The 21,999-nt window shown below is 38.5% G+C and overlaps 1 protein-coding gene across 1 annotated transcript in view; it reads right to left on the bottom strand.

Moving 5' to 3' along the window:
• TNS3 (tensin 3) overlaps positions 1–21,686 on the bottom strand; it is a 101,464-nt gene extending 79,778 nt beyond the window's left edge. Inside the window, exons 1-11 of the mRNA XM_084279904.1 lie at positions 21,515–21,686; positions 16,816–16,866; positions 15,529–15,651; positions 13,920–13,984; positions 12,055–12,138; positions 9,363–9,475; positions 8,204–8,264; positions 8,014–8,089; positions 6,221–6,350; positions 5,170–5,235; positions 138–242 (exon numbers count right to left, since the gene is read on the bottom strand). Coding sequence (XP_084136030.1) covers positions 138–242; positions 5,170–5,235; positions 6,221–6,350; positions 8,014–8,089; positions 8,204–8,264; positions 9,363–9,475; positions 12,055–12,138; positions 13,920–13,984; positions 15,529–15,651; positions 16,816–16,866; positions 21,515–21,664 — 1,024 coding nt within the window. The 5' untranslated portion in view covers positions 21,665–21,686. The remainder of the gene's footprint in view (positions 1–137; positions 243–5,169; positions 5,236–6,220; positions 6,351–8,013; positions 8,090–8,203; positions 8,265–9,362; positions 9,476–12,054; positions 12,139–13,919; positions 13,985–15,528; positions 15,652–16,815; positions 16,867–21,514) is intronic.
• Between the last annotated feature and the right edge of the window lie 313 nt (positions 21,687–21,999).

Genomic DNA, 21,999 nt, shown 5'->3' with positions numbered 1-21,999 from the left:
TAGGATGGGTAGACACCTACTTAACACCTCAGTGAAGTGGCTTTAGGTTCAAGCAAATGAGCTAGTCCTAACCTTTCAAACGCTCTTGCACAGTTGCAAAAGGTTTTGCCTGGGTCTCATGTGACCAGGTTACTCACCTTCCCCATCAGGGCTCATGTTCTCATACGAATCCCAGCGAATTAGTGGGTCTGAGGTATTGTAATCAACTAGCACTCCATGGTCATTCTGAAGGTGTTCACATCCTAAAAAATAAACATCTGTTTGAGAGCAAGAATTACCATAGCCACACTGTAATGACATACACACATACCTTCTACCAAAAGTTTGCTCCCCAAAGTGCAATACCGTATTCTGAAACCTAAGAAGCCGCAATAGGGGTGGAAAGGTTATATAAAGCAGCTAATAACAGCTTAAATTATGTTTCATTCTACATGCTAAAAAGAAAGAATTTTATCTTGAGCTTTTTGATTATCACATGGCTCTGATAACTCAAATCAGCCCATAAACACAACTAACACAGATGATTTATAAAGACCTATAGGCAGGCATGATAAAATAAATAGCTTTTCAGAATGAAAGCACAAGCATCCATAAAGAGATGTTACTAAAAGAATTATAAAACAAAACATTGTTACAGATTACCATTCTGACACCAGAGCAGTAAGTAGGGAGAGCTGGAAACTGCCACCCCATGTCCCTCCTAGTTGCCTTCAGTATGTTTGACTGTGCTTAAGGACTTTCTGCCAAATGTATCTGGAATTTTCAGCAGTTATCAATGTTTTTCTGCCCTTAAAAATGCATAATATAATATTTATCTTTTGAATGCATACCATGGGGAATGCAGGTATGGTTCAGTGATCCAAAAGCAAAGCACGGGCTCATGACCTAAGACTTGGCTTTAACACTGATACAAAAAAGCTTTCTGCCTTTGCTCCTCTGTCTAGATTATGGAACAAAGAAGTCCTCAGTTATCAACTCTTTGGTTATGTCTGGAGAAGCAAGTTCCTATTGTAAATTGTTCTAAAGGAGTAGAGCTGAGCACCACAAGCTGCTCCCTCACCCCTCTATCGGAAGAGAAAACAGACAAAGCCCCATGCATACCAACCTGACATGGTCTGCACCGACTTCATGACCAACCCAACATCCAACCCACACTGGAACTACTCCAAAGCCATGCAGAGCCCCAGCCCCTTTTATAGGGGCATGATGCTTCCTGGTGTGGAAAACAGCTAGGGGCAGCTCACTTGGGCTGTCTGCTAGGGGAACTTAACTCTGTCCTGCCAGAACGAGGAAATTACCCACCCCTTTTCCAGTACTACCTACATCACGCCCAGATCTAACATTTTCAGTAGATTTGGGTGTTTCATAACACAGCGTCTATCTATTATTTAGACCATTTGCCATGGACTGATTTCATTACACAGCAATAATTTATCAGCTGTCCTCACCTAAAATTAAATCCCCCTGGGGTACACACTAGAATTGCCCATCCTTTCATATCACCCACCAAGTGCACCCAGGTCCCTGAGCAAAAGCAATCCCAAGAATGGGTTTGCCTTTGCCTGAAGCAGGGGTAACCCAGACTGTCTTCCCCAACAGGTTTTTCATGCACACTACAGGCACTTTATCCCCCCCTACAGAATGTGGGAGTTTTGACTAGGCTGGACCAGCTTGATTGGCAGACCCCCTGGAGTTAACCCCCTGGAGTTAATTTAGCCAAGGCCATGTGGCCTTGGCTAAATGCATATGCTGTTTTTTTAGGGTTCCACCACCCATTGCTCTTAGTGTGGTTTTTAACAATCCATTGCAGCTTTCAATTTTCACGGAGGCTGGTAGGTTATATGATACACCCATTCAATGCCATGTTCTTTGGCCCAGGTGTCTATGAGAGTTTTCTGGGAATGGGTCCCATTATCTGACTCAATTCTTTCTGGTGTGCCATGTCACCACAGGACTTGCTTCTCAAGACCCAGGATAGTGTTCCAGGCGGTGGCACGGGGCACAGGGTAAATTTCTAGCCAGCCACTGGTTGCTTCTACCACTGTAAGCACATAACTGCTTGCCTTGGTGTGTCTGTGGGTGAGTGATGTAATCGATCTGCCAGGCCTCTCCATATTTGTATTCAGGAAATCGTCCTCCATACCACAGAGGCTTTAACTGCTGGGCTTGCTGGATCGAGGCACGTGCTTCACACTCATGGATGATCTGCGAGACAGTGTCCATGCTCAAATCCACCCATCAATCATGAGCCCATCTATATATGGCATCTCTTCCTTGATGGCCTAACGTGTCATGGGCCCAACAAGCTATAAATAATTCGCCCTTACATTGCCAACTGAGGTCTACTTCAGCCACTTCAGTCTTAGCAGCTGGAATGACCTGATGGTTGCTTTGATGTTCCTTCAGTGGCTTGACTCTTGGGTATGTGGGCATCTACATGACGTACTTTGACAGCTAGGTTCTCTAGCTGCAGAAAATACCTTGCCACAATGGACCAACCCAGATGGGTTTGCCTCTGCACTGCCTGCCAGTTGCTGTGTTTCCATTGCTGCAGCTACACCCACAGGGCATTGGCCACTATCCAGGAGTCAGAATAGAGGTACCATTTCAGACACTTTCCTTGTTTGGCAATGTTTAAAGCCAGCTGGATGGCTTTTACCTTTGCAAACTGGCTGGATTTGCCTTCTCCTCCAGCAGCTTCTGTAACTCATTGTGTAGGAATCCATACAGCACCTTTCTACCTCCAATGTTTACCAGCAATGTGACAGGACCCATTGGTGAACAGGGCATATTTTTTTTCTCATTTTCTGGCAGTACATGACATAGTGAAGCCTCTTTGGCAAGCATCACCTCCTACTCTGGGGACCTTCTAAAATTCTTGCCCTCAGACCAGTTTGTGATCACTTCCAGGATATCTGGGAGATTGGGGTTTCCTGTTCAAGCTCGCTGCTTGATTGGTACAACCCACTTGTTCCAGATAGCATTGGTTGCATGGTGTGTAGAAGGGACCTTCCCTTTGAACACCCACCCCAGTAAAGGCAGTTGGGGTGCCAGAAGGAGCTTGGCTTCAGTTCCAATCACTTCTGAAGCAGCTCAAACCCCCTTCATATGCTACCAGTATTTCCTTTTCAGTTCAAATGTTATGTGCATCAGATTCTCTTTAGCCCTGAATCCAAGCCCCAGCAGTTGGCTTTGAGTCTCCCCTGGTGCTTTCTGCCAGAGACCCCAGGTAGGGCCATTCTCCTCGGCTGTGGTGTAAAGCACATTTCTTACATCTGGTCCTGTCCAGACTGGCCCAAGGGCTATTGTGTGGACTTTCTCCTGTTTAATTTGTTCTAAGGCTTGTCGCTGCTCAGGGTCCCATTGGAAATCATTCTTCTTCCAGGTCATCTAATAAAGATGGCTTAAAATCAGCCTGTAATTTAGGATAAGCAATTGCCAGAAACATCACCTAAGAAAGCTTGTGTTTGCTTTTTGCTAATCAGCAGAGACATAGTGAATATTAAATAATGCTATGTGGTCCAATAGATGGAAGTGACAGAACTGCCATGTAGAAATACCCTCTGAGACTGACAAACACAAATGATATATTGACATAAATCAGTATCACACCGTACAATGAGATCAGAAGCCTGACTCCCCAAGGTGATAAACACCACAGCAGGGATTACATTAAGTGGGTGTGGGTTCATGTACCAAAGCCAGGTGATCAGACAAAACATCACTGTTACCATCAGCTCTTTCAATAACACGATAAACGTTTATCCTAGCTTTATAACAACCCTTCAGGCCCCACTCTGGGTGACAAAAAGGACTGTGCTGGTTCAACCCCAGGCAGTGACACCAGGAGCCCTCTTACTCCTCCACCTCCACCACAGGAGAAAACAGAAAGCCACACAGGTTGGGATAAGGATAGTTTACTGAAGGAGCTGAAAAGGGGAACAATAACAGCCCATGGCAAAATTCACACACACACAGAGCGTGCACTTTTTGGACCCTACCTGTAACACAGAGCACTGCAACAATGCAAGAACCAACCAGACATTCCACCACACTGAGACTTCCCTGGAACTGCACCCAAGCCCCCAGCCCCTTTCATGGGGCATAATGCCTCTGGTGTGGAAAAGAGCCTGGGGGAACCTGGCTGGCTGCTTGGGGAGGTTAACTCCATCCTGGCCAGAACCAGGACATATGCACACACTGTGACTTTCAAAACAAGTTAAAATTAGAGGGACAAGAATGCTATGTACCTCTATACGCAGGCAGAAAAATGCCATCTGTAGAGAGTTTCTGTGATGACATTTGTCATAAGGCAGATTTTTGAAGTTTGTAACCTAAATATTTATGTCCTCATCTTCTTGGCAAATGCATGCTTTCTTAAAAACCATATCACGGTTATTTTCTACAATACTGCGTCCAGTTTTGAGCTAAGCAATACAAGAAACATAGGAATATCAAAGGAGGGAGAACAAGGTGGCCAGAACTGAAGGTCTTGTCCTGTGAGGAAAGGCTGAGGCATAACGTCTTCAGTACGGATATGAGATGGTCTTGGCAGGGGGGATGGATGGACCTGACAGCTCCAAAGGCCATGGAGGAGACGTGGGACACACAGCCAGGCTGGAGCAAAGTGAAAGGACAACAAGGATGGCATAAGGAAAAACTAAATCCGCTGTGAGGACAGACATAAGAGGTTGTGAAGTCTCCATCCTTGGAGATTTTCAAGATTTGACTGGACAAAGCTCTGGGCAACCTGGTCTGATATCAGATGACCCTGCTTTCAGCAGGGGGATGGACTGGAGATACCATGCAGTTACTCTATGATTCTATAATATCTCGAGATGTGGAAAAGTGGGTTTGCAGAAATTGTAAATAAATATTTCAAAGTGAACTCTTCTTCCTAGGCAGTTAATCTCTTACATAGCAACTGAATATAAATTTCCAATTACTTCAAACCTTACTTTCACTCCTGTGCTGATACAAATGCAGTCTTCATTCTTTTTTTTTCAAATTTAAATCAGTAACTAAATTACATATACAGTATATTTACATTAACAGTTGAATTTCAAATCTTCTACAGGTGGAATAAAGGAGGAAAAGAGGATTTTTAATATATACATTTCAATGTAGTTTATTTTCAAATTCAACATATTTTTATTTCTGTATACTCACCCTGAATTTTCTCAGGGGTTCCTGAAAACACTAATTCCACTTTGCCATAATCAGGAAAACGGTCATCTGAAAACAAGAGATAGTATTTCACCAAACTATCCCCCAGGAAAGCAATTCCAAGGCACTCACAAATCAGGATTATCTGTCGCTATTAATTCAGGAGCCTGCATCGTGCTTCCCTTCTCACTTGCAGTTTAGTCATTTGCTTCTAAAAGAGCCTCATTGCCCCACACATTCTCCACAAAAAAACCCACATAAGTGTCAGGTGGAGCTCTGTTTACTTCCAAGAACAGTCAAAAGCAAATTAGATATACAGCTCCCAAACCTCCCTCCAGACAGACATGGCTGTCTTTGGCTTTTAAAGGAAAATACAACCAGGAGAAAACTAAAACTGTTCTCTACAGTGACTAAACTGCAATACTTGATGACAAACTTTTCTGTAGCCATATGTTGCAGGAAAATAAGTTTGATTTCAATATGCTACTAATGTAGGGTTAGGGAGTTACAATCCTGCATAAAACCAAAAATAAAACTGTCATCATAATTTGGAAAATACAAAGACCAGCACAACGCATTTTCACGTGTATCTGAAAACTCTGACCCCAGTTTTGGATATTCTGAAGCATATTAAAAGATCTCCAGACTCAGCAAAGCCAAAACAGCAGCACATAGAGTATCAGAATTTGTAACTGCCCGTCAACCAAAAAAGGGAGCAGCTTATTGCCTCTTATGGTGACTAACAGAATCACCGTTTACAACAAATGTATGTTGTTTTTACAAAAGTGACAGAATACAGTAAGAACTGTGTAGGAGTATCTGAATTATTTTGACAAGTTAACCCACACGAAGAGCTCTTCTTCCATTAGGGGGCTGCCTACGTTACATGCTGTCAGTTAACTAACACAAAGCAGCCTCCCTTTCCCTAAAAACAGGGATGGAAAAAGGCCCAAGAATCCTTGTGAAAGCAGGTCCTGAAGATGGTCATCAAACGGACAGACACACCCGTGCACCCACACAGATTTGGATCTAGCCAATCAGAGAAGGCAGGTACCTTTGTTGGCATTGTCCAAATCCTCTTTGCCAAACACCAGGCCATGTCCTTGAATAGCTCCAGTGTGAAACTGAAGGCGAAAAACCACATCTCGAGTAGCTGACCGGTATTTTTTGTGGTAACACTTCAGCTAGAGAGAAAAAAATGTCAGGAATTAATTTCTTACAAATCTGAACAAACAATATGCATTAGAAGCTAAGTAAAGCAGCCACAGCACAATTTACTGCAGACATCTCTGATGTTGTAATAAGCAGGGTATAGGCTATACATTCCTTTAAAATTATCCAGATCCCAAGACAAGATAGTTTTGGATGTGTGAAGATAACGCTATCTGAATCACTATCTGTCACCAATCAGTAGATGATGATTCAGAATCACAACCTTTGTCAGGACAATGCTGGAATGCTGACTTGTATCCATACTTCTTCACAGTACCAAATTAATGTAAAACTGAATTATAGCACACCCATTTCAAAAAACCTGAAGAATACGCAGAGTTTTTAGAAGTAATCCTGCAAGTTGATTATATCTATTTTAGGAGTTTTAAAAAGCACACTATAGTGATGATAGGCTCTTTGTCTATGTTAATGTGGGAAGCTGGTAGTAGTTTTGACACCTTGGCTAGAACAACATAGAACTCTGAAAAAATGTCAGCTAGTATGAATTTCAGCAGCTGAAGGAGAACACAATACACCTACTGTCTAACACCATCTTTCCTTAGACTAGACCAATGGATACTTTACCTATTAATTCTCTGAGTAACTGTAACACAAAGCCACTCAGCATTCTTACAGGAACACTTAAAAATTTTGATAACCTTAGTCCCAGGATTGAAAATTTTAGTATATTATTCTGATGAAATCAGGATTTTATAATAAATCAGGTGTTATGAAATGCATTAAAAGACAACAAAAATCACCTTTTTTAAAGGCAGACTGAGAAAAGTATTCTAGATAGAAAACAATGAATAACTGAAGAGCAAACAGATGTTCAAACTGATTTAAGAAAAAAGAAGATGTAGGGGTTTAAGAGGGATGCTTCTGAAAGATGAGATTAAAAGATAGTTCTGAAATTCTTCTTACTGTAGAATTTTAAAAAACTAACGTGTTGCTCTCTACTCTTCATTATAGTAACCCTGTGGTGCCTAAAATTACAGAAGTTAATCAGTGGTGACCATATGCATGTCACACACGACAACTTCTGAAATATTTCATATTCCCCTGCCAAGTAAACTGCTAAGCAAACCATACATTCCTAACCTTTGATAAAGGCTAGGAGACTCTGTGCAAGTAAGCACTATTTAATTTAAATGTGAGGATTTGGGGTGGACAGCCTTCTTTGTTTTTTTTATAAAGGAGACTCCCTTAAAGCACAGTGGTAATACCAGGTGAAACAGTATTTGTTTCTTATTTTAAATAGTGCTTTATACCCACTAAAATTAACAGTGTCCAAACCCCTACCTGTCGAAGGGATCTATTTCCTTTTAGCTCAACAAAACTACATTCATCATTTCACTGAAATACAACGTAGGAGAAACAGTCAGTTGATTCAAAAATAAATAAATGCTCATTCTCCACTATGGCCAGCAACAATAGGGAGGTTTGAGGGTGGTGGTGGTAGGAATTAAGAATCTTGATTCCTTAACAATTCAAGGACGATTACTAAATTATTTTAATAACATATTTTGCAACCGTTTGCCTTTTTTTGCTTTGTTTTACAAGAAGACAAAACAAGTCAGAGGCTGTAAACTAAATGTCACAGTACTAGATTTTCATTCCATACAATTAACTTACCATAATATCTCCCTTCAAAAGCTGGGCAGGGTCTATAGCAATGCAGATTCGGCTTTCATTTTCTGAAGCTACACTACTTAACAGGAGAGAAAGAAAAACAAAATTTATGGTTTAAAGAAAAAAGACCGTGTAGCTTTCAATTATGAAAATTAAAACCTGGATGCAGGTAAGAAAAATGCTTACAACTTACTATATTCCAGATGTAAAAACTGGTTGCATAGCCTGGTACAACTTCAGAAAAGGCCGGCAAGCTGAAAAGAAGTCAAAAGAAACGAGGGTTTTGTAATTATTTTTCTTTATCTGAATATTACAATTAGGAAGCTTCATGCATATCCAGATTGAGTAAAGCGGGCCACAAGTGCCAACTGTCAAAATATCCTTCAAAGTAAAATTAATTTTAACAGATTCATTTTTCCTCAAAAAAGTATCTGATTACATTTTATGAAAAAGTCACTTTTTCCTGATATTCAGACTAGTTCTGAACTGGGAAGGAGGGGATTTTAAAGGATTATGGTAAGGAAAGAAAGAGGGAATACTTTGCTTATTATTAAATGTCTGTCTGCCTTCCCACTTACTCTGCAGGAAAGCAAAATTATTAAGGGAAGAAAGAGAATGGCCAAAATAAACAAAAATATCCCCAAACCAAAACCCAAACCAAAATAAAAAGCATTTTCAAAATTAAACAAAATATTTGATCTAGTTTTCTATCAAAACTACTAGGTATCTTAATTTTTTCCTAAGACAAACAATATCTTGTCTTTATTGAAATGGTCATTTAAAAAATAAAACCAGACTACAACAATGACAATGGAACATTTCAAATTCATGCTGATGACATTTCAAAAGACAGGTGCTCTCAGATTATAAAAATACAGAGTAATATTCCTTCATTCACAGTATCTTGGGTTAGCATTTTAATTTTAAAGTCTTTTACTATAGCGGCACACATTAGAAGCATACCATATCCACATGACTTTTCCACAGAAACTCCATTTTCAAAACAGAAAAGTGGTTATATTTATAATTATGTTTCCTAAACATGGAAGAAATGACTGTGAAACCTGACCAGGTTCTCAGCTCTTTTGCTGGGACAGGGATCACAAGTGTTCAGAAACTAGGCAGACATGAACAGCATCAACTCTTCATTTAACAAATGAGAAGAATTTTATTTCACCTACTGCAATTTTTACTTTAAGGATACTTCTCATCTGGTTCTTTTACTGGGAATATCTGAACTGATATTGAAGAGCATCAGCTGTACTTTGAGATTCATGCAGGCTTTCTAAAAAGCTCCAAAATGAAACAAGTCTTTGAGCCTACATTTAGAATGAAAGAGTTTGGTAGTTTACCTCCCCCAGCATCAAAGGTTGGAATGCCATGAAGGATAACATAGTGCAGGAAAAGAGGGGTTGCATTCATTTTCACAGATCCAGACAGAAGGCCACTTAAGAATTGCACGTATCTAAAAAATGCAAGATTTATCTGCATGAAATCAAACCAGCAATACAGTTGTATCAAGGACATACTTTCTTTGCACATTAACATTTCTAGACCACAGATAATGAACAGCATTGTGACATTACTCCAAAAGAATAATCTTCAAAAATAGTGTGAAAAGACACTTCAGTTTACCACTTTATTACATCCATGGATGTTACATTTCTATTACTGATGTCTTCATTTTAGTTATTTACATCACTACTCTAAGAAATGACCTAGCAGAGATAGTAAAGTCAATCATTTTAGTACACATTTCTAGTTCAAATCAAAGGTCTCAATTGGCTTTCACAGCAGCACAACAAGGGTCCCACTCTAAGAGCAATTAGTGCCTGCAAGAGCCCTTGTCAGAAATCCTAGCATTAAGGCAATGCAGGCAAAATACATCTTCAAAATGAGAAGTGACTGTATTCAGCACTAAAGGAATACTACCATAGGAATGCAAAAATCACCGTACTTCTACTGTTTAATACGTGGTTTGGTCACAAGCTCATAAGCAAGTAAATGCAAGTCAACATCACTGCAATGTGTGCTAAATTCCTTCTATCTCCTAAATAACCAAGGGAAATCTGTTTCTGTTAATTTTCTACTGGCTTTGAGTCCCTTTTTCTTCTGTGCCCATGACATGACCTTCATTTAACTTCAGTCTCAGGAATATCGAGAAAAGAGAAAATCATGTCTTTCTCCCCTTTTACAAAAAGATGTCATTAACCCATCCATTATTGCATATTCCTGGTAACACACAACTAAAGCTATCCCACTCAACAGCAGCTTTACTAACCCAGAATGGGGCTTTGTGGTGGTTTAAAACAGGTTTCATTTTATGGACAGCTAGGAAATATAATTTTATTTTGAAATGTTCAGAAAAGATGACTTTTTGTTTTCCTCCTTCATCCTTTCTGAAAATATTTGGTACATCAACAGCACAAAATCACAAATTGTCATGATTACACAACAAAAAACTGTGCAGTAAAGTATTTGGTCAGTGACCTTTCACTCTAAATATTTTCTATCACTACCCAGTTTTAATTATTCCAAAAATTTGACTGAATTTTTGAAACACATTTCTCTGGGTAGCATATTTAAAAGGCTTATTGGCAGTTGGCTTATTTTTGAGAAGTGTGTTCCTGGAGATTTATGAGAAAAAATTTAACATGAAGGGTCTGTATCTGCACTTAGTCAGACAGACAAACCTGCAAGTGCTATTTTCAAATTCTATCATTTTGATATTCACCTAAATTATACCTGTTTATATATTAACTGGATTTTTAACAAGGACATCACTAATTAATTATTCAATAATGGTTTCCAATAAAAAAGCACATTAAAAAATGTGATTCAGGCCACTAATGGATCAAAAAGGCTTATGAAATTACCCACAAGCATTGCACAGTTGGTTTTCCTTTCACTGCAGCAGGATTAGCAGCCACTGCTAGGCCAGGCAAAGGCAGGAAAGGTCAGGTTCAAAAAACAGTTCTGACAGCAGGTTTGGAGAACATCCTCTGTTCTCCTGGGAAGTGACACTCCAAAGTACCTGTGTGTGAACATCTCTGGAAGACGGTAAAGGCAGCTCAAGTTCAGTACTGTTGAGCCAAGATCCTAATTCCACCACTTAGAGAAGGTGAATCTCCCAGAGATTTCTTTCCCCCATCCCCCAGAAGAAATAAGCAAATGTCCCTGAAGAGGGTAGGAAGTGCAGCTACCACCATTTAGACGTATTTAATCTCTAGCTTTAGTACTCACATACAGATCACATAAATTAGCAGCTACTGAAGCTTCCTGTCAACATGGTTGTAAAAGCTGCCCTGATCCCCCAGCCCTCATGGGCAAACACCTTCAGCATACGGATTCTTGATGTGAAGATTCAGAACATTTATTTCCTTTTGCTCCTGTGGTTCACAGTTCTCTATCTGGTAGGTACCACTCTCAAATCCTTATTATTAAAATGCAATACACATACATGCAAGCATAAAAGGTGGGGGGGGGAGGGGGTAGAGGGGGATGTTAATAGCAAACCCCAGAACAATTCACTTTTCAGACTGCTTACCCTGAGTCCTAACTCAACATTATGCATGCAGACAGACTGAAATGGCAAGACATCCAAATAAGACAATGCATGCATGCTTTGGCAAACGTTTACTGTTATCCACACACATAATCTACAGATCCTCCAAACAAGCGGTAATAAGATCTTTATTAACTTTAATTAATCAAGGAACATTCCACACATCATCTATGACACAGAAATATGAATTTATTATTAACTCATTGTAACCAAGAAACAGACTGTTAACAAACAGTGCAGTAAGAAAACATGTAGATTACAGTGTGGTACAAAAGGTGTCATCTACCTTTGCCTCTGTGCAGGAACTGAAGGAGAGATCTTATCAGTCAAGGAATATTAATATAAGATAAAGTGCTGAGAGTTCGTGAAACACTGAAAGAATCTTGTGGAAATAGCCTTCACACAGCAGGGGAGGGAGTAAGGGATGGGGCAGGAGATAACAATGCCATTTCTTATTGGTATGAATTAGAAGCAAATACCTTCTTTGGGATGGCTGCATTAAAGCTGAAACTTTATCATCAAAGAATTTCTTCATAGCAAATCTGTCTAGAGCCTGATCAGCACTGTCAAAACAGAGACACAGATACCATGTTATTCCAGTTCAGGTTATCTTGGAAATGCAGCAGGTTACTGCTTGAAATATGCCAAAATATTTGGAAAGAAAAGGAAAAGAAAGAAGCCCCTAATTGGCAACTCTGGCATTCACAGATCAGACAAGAATGTTATTGCCACTGACACCTTCTCATTCCACACCTTAAGTCAGTTTCCTTCTGGAGGCAAAGCACCTTCTCCCTCATTCAATTAACCAGACTGCATATTTCCACTGTGAATATGTTAAAGTCATAATGCAATAAATTTCAGCAAAGCCAAGCAGCTCAGACTGCAAAAGAAGGATACTTGCCATAATGTCCTGAGAGTGACACTGAGGAGCTCTCTCTGTGAAATACAAATTTATTCTCTTTTTTAAAAAGCAGCAGCAACATCATGGAGATGAAAACTACTGCCTAGCTCTGACTGCAGTACAGTACCTGAGGTGCAAAAGAAGGCTAGAAGATCATTTAATCAGCCAAATAATTCAAACAGTCTTTGTTTCCTGTGCCCTGAGCCACCAAGGAAGAGAACATTAAAAATAATGTGTCATCTGAAAAAGAAATGTTGTGCATCCAAAACCCACTTCAAATGCACCATTAAGGAGCAGAATACTTAGAAAAACATGGGTTTTTTTCTGCTCTTTATCTAGAATGGCTCTGATTCAAGTCTTTTGCATCTGTGTGGAAGACGACAAGAAGGTATAGAAAAAAGAAACAGAAATGGCAAAAAGCAGTAAGAATGCTGTTAATCACATATTCCAAGTAATATGCTACACTGATTCTGTTGTATCTATGTCAGATAAAAATAATGTGTCTCTTAACAGATGTAGTTGACATTGGACATTAGAAAAAGCATATGTTTCAAATAATTAGCCCAAAGAATCTCAAATTTTAAATTCCACATCTAGTTCAAGCTAAATTAGTTCAGAGGAAAAACAACCTGCGCAAAGTATACATATGCGTATCAAGCTAAAAATAGAATTTATACTTTTTCCAAAAATTAATTGGAAGTTACTCATTTTCTTGACAGGGTGCTGAATCTGGCTGTGAAGCCATACTTTTTTTCCATGATGTTGAAGATTACATAGTGTGTGCCTAGAGTATCCTTGACCCAAAACTTCTCCTAGTCACCCAACTTTACTTATACAACCGGAGTTGACCAACTATTACAAAGAGCTATTTGAGCTCATTAAATCTGATGGCACATTATTCCTTCCTAAATGAGAAAATCAGGTATTTATAACATATAGCCAAAAATGGTTTGCATCATGAGGCCTTTTCACTAAGCCTAGATTTTTTTGGCATGTCCACATAGACAATTAGGAAGTTTATTTAGTGTGAACACCCACAAAGTCTTCCAAGTATTGCTTCTCACACAGCAGCTGACACCCTCAACAGCAGCACCTGCAGTAATTTCTGCCTCTGTGAGGTTACAGTGTACTATTTTGAAGTTTCTTCATTCATCTTGAAAAAGTCTTTAGAGAATCTGCCTGTAGAATCAATGAATACCTCAGATTAGATGGGACCTCAGGGTTTCATCTAGCCCAACCCCCTGCTGAAAGCAGGACCATAAGAAAACTTCATCATGAAAGCAGGCTGTTCTAAGGCATGCTCCAAGACTCTTTGAGAAGAAAACCTGACAAACCTTAACTGACAAACAGTAAGCTGGCAAACAGTAATACAATTAAAAGGCATCTTTTTCTGATGTTTCCTTAATTGTAAAACATACACAATATGCATTATTCACAACTTACCTTGCAGAAACATTGGTGAAATGCATATATGATGATATGACTACACCTATCCTTCCTTTTCCTCCCTGCATTAGGAAAAAGGGAATGATAACTTATTTATTACATTACTAGGCATTATTTTGTGTAAGACCCATACTAAAAAAAACTTTAATACAGGAGATTTGGAGATTCCTTCTGTTCATGCATCTCCTGTGTTCTTGGAAAAGTAGTAACCATGGGCAGCAGCAATTCTATGCAAGCTGGCTGAAAAGTGACATAAAAAAACCCCACTAAGTAGGATTTCCATGCATATGCCTGTCAGTCTCACAGACTGAGGGAAAATTATTTAAAAACAAAACAAAACATAAAAAAACCCAAGAAGCAACTTGACCAGTAGTAGGAACATTGTATTAACTATTTTTGTATTTCTTTTCCCAGAGATCATTCAAGACAAGTCTAGGCAATGTTGCAATTTCTGGCATGAAATACTATAAATACCTATTTTGGAATGCATATGAGTCTCCAACAGGTTTGGGCATTTTCACCTCCTCTGCACCTGAGATTTGTAACAATTACTACTTATTTTCCTAAGGATAATATAAAACATGTTCCAAAATCTTATAAAATTATTTACATGACAAATTCAGTACAATTTTCAAAGCAGTAATTCTCAGAGATTCCAAAACAGTGTCAGTCCCTCACTGATAGAAGTAGCTGTTTCTGTCTTCATGGATGAAAGCCTTAAAGTCATTACCAAAACACACTGATCAGCAATATGCACTACGTATGTGTATACAAAATACCTAGGAACACTTTGCCCCCTTTTCTTTTGTCTCAGGTATGGGCCATTCTCCTGGCTGCAGTCCCGCAGCTAGTAACAATTCAATACCGTTTCCTATGATCATTGCATTCTGCCTGCAAGCATACTAAGGACTGGGAACTACACAACCTGACTTCAAGGTAAGTTTTGGACCCATCATCTTCATTCTATTTAGAGTAACATATGCCAGAGAGACAGATTTGCCTCAAGTGTCACCAGCACAGCTACCAACTCAGTTCTGAATTAATTTTGTCTTTATTTAATTACGGTTTCTCTTTACTCCTCTTCACTGTGAGCAAGCAAGAAGTAACACTGCACAACAGTGGCTTTGCTGTAAGGCAGTGCAATTATGTTAGCAGTTAGAACCAGTCAAAGGTATCCAGGAGATACTCAATGCCCTCATTTCCTGCAAACATATGACAGTCTAAAGGGATGACCTGGGATACGTTGCCTATCCTTATACTACAAGAAAATCAGTGAGTAGGACTGTACATGAAGAGGTTCTAAAGAGTTTGCTACTGAGCAGGAAAATCCTCAAGCTTCCAAATATGCTCACAGAAGTAGTTCTGATCTTTGAAGGAAAAGAACTAACATCACTGCATGCAATACCCAGAGCAGAGGCTAGAACCTTAGTTATCATAAAAAGCAATATATAACAAGCATGCAAGGCCACTGGATTTAAGCTTACTTAAATTAACTGAAGATGTGGCACACTGTTGACAACACCGAAAACAGATCAAACTTTTTATTTTTCAAAAGACAAGGTTTTTGAAACTGACAGGCAATATGTATTGCACAAAGCTCACTTACTTTACAGTGGATCACCACCACATGCTGGGGATCATTGTTCAGCCATGACTCCATAACTTTGCAGATGGTGCACACCTTATCAAGAGGCGGAGCATGGAGATCAGGCCAGCCCACATCCATAATCTGAAATTAAAGAAGTAACATTCACAAGAGATACCTTGAGCCTAATGCTATATATTAAAATAGGGTTTCAAATAGTTTAATCATCTCATTCAAATTCCATGATGTAACTGAAGTATGCTTACAGGTCTCTTATGGGCAAGACGGGATTTGCTCAGTTTTTTTGAGATATTAATACTTCTATTAATTAACAAACAACTCCCCCCAACACCCACCAATCACTTATAAATGACATTTCTGAACAGCTTGGTTTCTTAAAGAAATATCAATTAGAAAATCAGGCATTTATAACAGTGAAATATTTAGAAGCTCAAAATTAGAACAAAGACTGTTAAGTTGCCTAGTCCAGTATTTTGTGACATTTAAAATTTATTTATTTCCTTCATGTGCAATGATTGTGACATCTCAAAATCTTGTTCATATTTCCTATTCAACTTTAGTCACTGCATAATTCTGTTTACTCAACCTATTATTATATGTACATTGAACTCTAACAGAGCCAGTAACCATGAGCAACTTAAATCCTTCATGTTCAGTAAAACATTCAAAATGTCAAAATTAAGAGTTCTTTTAATATTTTCCTCAGGTAGCACATATCCTTGTAAATCTACTGATATAAATATACATTAGCCTTCTAGCCTTGTAACAGCTACTGAAGGGTACCTGCATATCATTTTCTATAACAAATACAACAACTGGTGAGGAGGAACAGGAGACAGTCGTCACTAGCTGCCTCCCTTATGTGCCTGTTGTGGAGAGAATCAACTGTGAAATAGTACAAAAGGGAAGTCTGCATCTGAACTGAGTTCTGTAGCTTCAGCTACCAGACTGTACATTACAGTATACAACCCTTGGCATTCTGTGACTGCACAAAGAAAGTACACTTGGAGTAAAATTTATAACACTCAAAAGGATTTTTTCCACAGTCACAAAGGGACTCAGTGCCTTTGTGCAAAGTCCAAGAAAACAACAGGAACAGCTATGTAAATCACACACAAAACAGAACTTGGGGGGGAAAAAGGGGGATCCATGTGGGGCTTATTATCATCTTTCAGAAGTTGTTCTCTTACTGCGCCCATCAACAGTTGTCTAGCTTCAGGGCTTATCTGGCCAATTAAGTTGTATTTAACACTAGAAAGAGAGGTGTGTTACGGAAGCCAACCATACCTTTGGATTAAGCTTGGCAAGGTCATATCTCTTCTCAGAGAGGTTTAACACCTGTCCAGGGAGGAAAAAAAATACATCAACAATCAAGACTTCATAATCTGTGTAGCAAACAGCTGGTTTTGAAACCCATGATAATTACATGAAGCTACAGTGGTAAGGCTTCAGGTTTGCCTACTGCTTTATTAATCTAAATTAACATTGGAAGTCAGGAAGCACTAGTAAGCATATTTTAGGTATTCAGTCATTATACAATGAAACTAAAGATGAAATTAAATGCACATTTTGAAAAGGGACAATTAAAATTCTGCTATGCTTAATTTATTTCAGATGGGTATGTTTTAGTCAGAGAGACCTGGACACCATGCAATATAACTGCATAGCATAAGAATTAACAAAGAAAAGCCTGTGAGGATGGAATAGCCATATATATTTGAATGTGAGTACCTGACAAAATATTGGTCTGTCTAAACTTCACACAGAATATATGGCACAGCTATTTAACTATAGCTAAGCCTGTGAGATCTCCCAACTCTTCTATTAACCCATTAGATGGCAAGCTATCATACACTTAGTGATTAATAAGGAACAGTCAGGGAGACAAACTGCTAAATGAACAAAAATAAAAATAAAAAAAATGAAGCTGTGTATACAAATATATCTCTTTCATTAGGAAGTACTTATTTTAAATCAGAATCAATCAGTAACAGAAAAGCTAAAATATCAATACTCCACAACTGAAACAATGCTACTGAGGCAGATTCTCTTTCATAGTGTGGCTACTTACATCACAATGAGATAAGTATAGATGACATTCATAATAATTTAAAAAGTCTTGTTACATTGCCACAATGGGATAAATAAACCAGAAATACGAAAAACAGCAAGTATGAGAGATAAGTCCATTTGAATGTTTACTACTACCCATGGGCAACTTAAGAAGCATTTTCTAAGAGTGTATCATTCCACTTGGCATTAACCAGCACTCTCACCAGGACTCTCAGCAAAGAAGCCAAGAACTGCACAGGCTAAAGAAACGACATCATTTCACAGCAGCTGAATGTGCAACCCCATCGTCAATCCCACAGTGGAAGCAGGAAGACATTATACCTTCTTTAGGGAAAACTGCTCTTTTTGAACAAGAAATTCACCCAGACAAAGAAGAAAACCCCAAATTAACAAGATAGCCAAGAAAATAGCTTATATTTTAAGCTGCATAATGTTCTGGAATCACACATGAAGTGTATACACCACTTTTATTGACCTCAACCCCCCAAAAAAACATAAAACACCTTCATATGATGATGAACATAGTTTGTATTCCAATATATTTCTATCACTTTAAACAGATCTGCTAAAGAGCTAAATGGTGATCAAAGAATATTTTGTATCAGGAAGATCCTTCCAGAAATACCAACTGTACTTTAACAGGAACAAACCCAGAAATGTCTTTTACAATTAAATCACAAAAAAAAAATCTGTCATTTTCTATGAATCTCAGTATTTGCCAAACAATTTAGTGGAGAGCTGTGTTTCTCAGTGCAGAATTCTAAAAATTACTGTTGAAGGTATGGTAAGAGATCAACTAAAATTTTCCACAGGAAAAAAAAAAGTGCTATTTGTTAAGAATAGTTTTTATTCATCTTTCTTATTGTATTCATATGTAAGATCAGTTTAAAATGTCTGTGTGTCAAGATATGGCCCTATTCACTATGGGTATTTTTCACTGCTGGATCAGAAGGCAAACTCAAAGAAGCCAAAGTACCTAAATCCTTATCAAGCTATAAAGACTAAACCAAAATACTCCAGGAGTTCTATCAGCACAGAATAGAAACCAAAATGTACAGGAACCAATATTTTACATACAACAATAAAACAAGAGGTCACAGAAGTCTTTCAAGATATGCTGTAAACAGGTGTCAGTGGAAGATTACCTACATCCTTTTTATCTCATTTTTTGCATATCCTAAGTCTACTCTCTGATGTTTTGGTACAATAAAGAGAATCACTAGCCTTTATAGTTCTATGAAATTTAAATAATTTTGCACTAAATTTTAGGACCATACCTAAAGAATAAAAATTAAGATAAAACAAGTGGGAGGTGAGGGGAAATCCATCAGAGAAGAAACATCCTTCTCCCACTTCAAGTATCATTTAATCTTGAACTGGGAAGTAATTTGTACTATTAATTTTTTTCTGCTGAATGCTCAGCGATGCCAGAGAACAAAAATTACGGGACCCTTCAGTTGTAGAAGAGACCTTCATGAAGATACTAAAAGCTCTTAGATTTCATTTGCTCCTTAATCAGATGACCAGAAATACAAAATCTCATGCCAAAGAACAGAAACAAACAGCATGTAACTGGCAGTTTCAGAAAGCAAAAGAAGTACTGTGGTCATACAACAGAAGGTACTGACTGGGAAACAATTCACCAGCCTACAGCCCATTCCAAGGAGAAGAAAATGGAAAAACAGGCAGGCAAAATTCTTTTACTAGGTGGGACCAAACTTGATTGCTGAAAATAGTGGTAACCTTGTGTTGAGTAAAGAGCAGGGCAAAGAGGAAGGTGGCCAAAACAAGCTAAAATTAACAAATAGTTCCAACTAGGAAAGCAACAGCAACACACAAGGATTGGCATATCATTTACATATACAAGACCTAGAAAATACACAGCAGTTATATTACTCTAAACTACTAATGAATATATGCTAAGATTGTAGTGCAACCACTGAAATAGTTTTATAAATTGTAGCAGTGGGATTTGGTTCCGTGTGTTATTTTTAATTTTTAAAAAAAGTGACCATGAACTTAGAAAACAGTATTTCCTGTCAGACAGTATTCCTTTGGACATTAATTACTGTTCATCAGCTGTTCTGTATGCTCCTATGCAGATACCTCTCTAAATAGTGAGCTAACTTAGAATACTTTACTCCTTAAATAACTTGATTACCTTTCAGTTACAAAGATGTTAACTGGAGAGCACTAATACAGCAGAAGACAGAAATACAGTCAGTCACTCAACACTGCTCTAAATCAACCTCAAGAGAACTGCTTTGACAACAGTAAGTAATAAACAATACATCAAACCCTGTTAGAGATCGTGAAAAAACCCCATACATCTGTTTAAACACCAAAACATTCAGTTTTAAGAGACTTGCATAAAAGCAAACTAGTACACGGGTGAGTTTATAATGGATTTTTTTTCTGTTAAAAGCTAAAAATGTCTAAACAATTGAGCATTATTCCTCTCCCACAAGTGCAATGAATGGCAAACCCAGACAAAATATCAAAACAAATACATTACTGATGCAGTTGATCAAAAAAGGTAACAGTGATATTTTTTTTCCAAACTGAGTGCTTCAGACGACACGGCAATTGCGTCATTTAAACTGGTTTTTAAACTTTCTGAACAATATTTTTACTCTGTATTTTGAAAGTACTGGTTTAAAATCTATATTCCCTTTGAGTCAAGCCTTAGAATCTTGGAATAACATGCATTCCTTTGTATCCAAAAGACAATTTTATTAGGAAATAAAAGAATTCTCTCCTTTAAACCTCCTTACTATGAAAGATTTGGGTTTTCAAATAAACATGTGATGCAGAAAGAACCTGTTAACGAAAATTTGCTGCATGAAAGCAAATATACCAATGCACTACTGTTTCTCAGCCACTTTAAATTTTGTACCTGTATTATGGAATATTTTATATCTTATTTTTTTCATTTCTCTAATACAGAGATTCTTGATTCATGATTAATATAGAATAGTAATAACCTGAAGATGAAAGGAAATGGCCTCAAGTTGCATATAGGTATAGATGTAGTGCTGAGGGACATGGTTTAGGGATGGATATAGTAATCTTAGGCTAATGGTCGGACTCTATAATCTTAAGGGTCTGTTTACAATCTGTATGATTATATGATTCATATTCTATGATTGAACAAGTCCTTTGCTATTTATTTTACATAAAAGCTTGTTATTGTACTAGCCACTTTCTACTGTGTGTCAGAGAATCCTGCTGGACAAAACAATAATGTGTTAGGTGTACAACTGGCCCAGGCCCAGAGGGTGATGGTAAATGGGGTTACATCTGGCTGGCAGCCAGTCACTAGTGGGGTTCCCCAGGGCTCCATTTTAGGCCCAGTTCTTTTTAACATTTTCATAAATGACCTGGACAAAGGACTAGATGGTGCATATGACACCAAACTGGAGGAGCTGTTGACTCCATTGAGGATTGGGAAGCCTTGCAAAGAGACCTGGACAGATCAGAGAGCTGGGCAAGCACCAGCAGCATGAAGTTTAACAAGAGCAAGTGCTGGATTCTGCACCTGTGAAGGGGCAGCCCTGGCTGCATGGCTGCACATATAGACTGGGGGTGAAAGGGTCTGGAGGGGAAGTCTTATGAGGAGAGGCTGAAGGCCCTTGGTTCGTTCAGCCTGGAGAAAAGGAGGCTGAAGGGAGACCTCATCGCAGTCTATGGCTTCCTGACAAAGGGAAGGCAAAGGGTCAGGTACCAATCTAACATCTGTCCTTGCTTAACAGCTTAAAACATTACTGAAAAATCTTGCTCTTTCTTGGAAAACTGTAAAGGTGGACCAAACAGAAGCTTTAGAGGAGTGACTTTTAGTTTGTAATGTACATGTGGACCTACACATGATCTTCCTGCAAAAGATGTTGTATCACCAAATACAACATATACATACCAAGTAATTATCTCCATGTTTGGATTTGAGCATTCGGGTTACATCTTGTAGGTTGTGGAGATAAGTTTCCTCAGAGCAGCTAGCAGGGAAGGATACAGCGATGATCCGCTCTGTGATGTAAGTGAGGTCAAGTTCATAGCCTTCCTCCATGATGTGGTCAAAGTCTGCACTTCTGTGAAGAAATGAGATATGGTAGCTCAGAGCAAAGCAGCCAAAAACATAGCATATTGATAATAAGAAACTGCAAGCTGGAGTCAACCAGTAAAGCATCTGATGTTTCCAATATTGTCATTGCAATTGCAACTCATTGAATGCCTACAGAGCTCAAGTTATTCAGTTCAGGACACAAACTGAGTTAGTCAAACATCAGAGTTCTTCACATCAAAACTATAGTGAAAACATCTTTGCAACCTGTAACATAGAAAAGCAGTAAAATGAATATAAGCAACTTTGACAAACACTAGTACAAAAAATTTGGGAATTAA

This window comes from Gallinula chloropus, assembly GCF_964237585.1.
Source record: "Gallinula chloropus genome assembly, chromosome: 2".
Taxonomy (NCBI): domain Eukaryota; kingdom Metazoa; phylum Chordata; class Aves; order Gruiformes; family Rallidae; genus Gallinula; species Gallinula chloropus.
The sequence above is the reverse complement of the archived record's forward strand: the minus strand, read 5'-3'. Positions and strand labels throughout refer to the sequence as shown.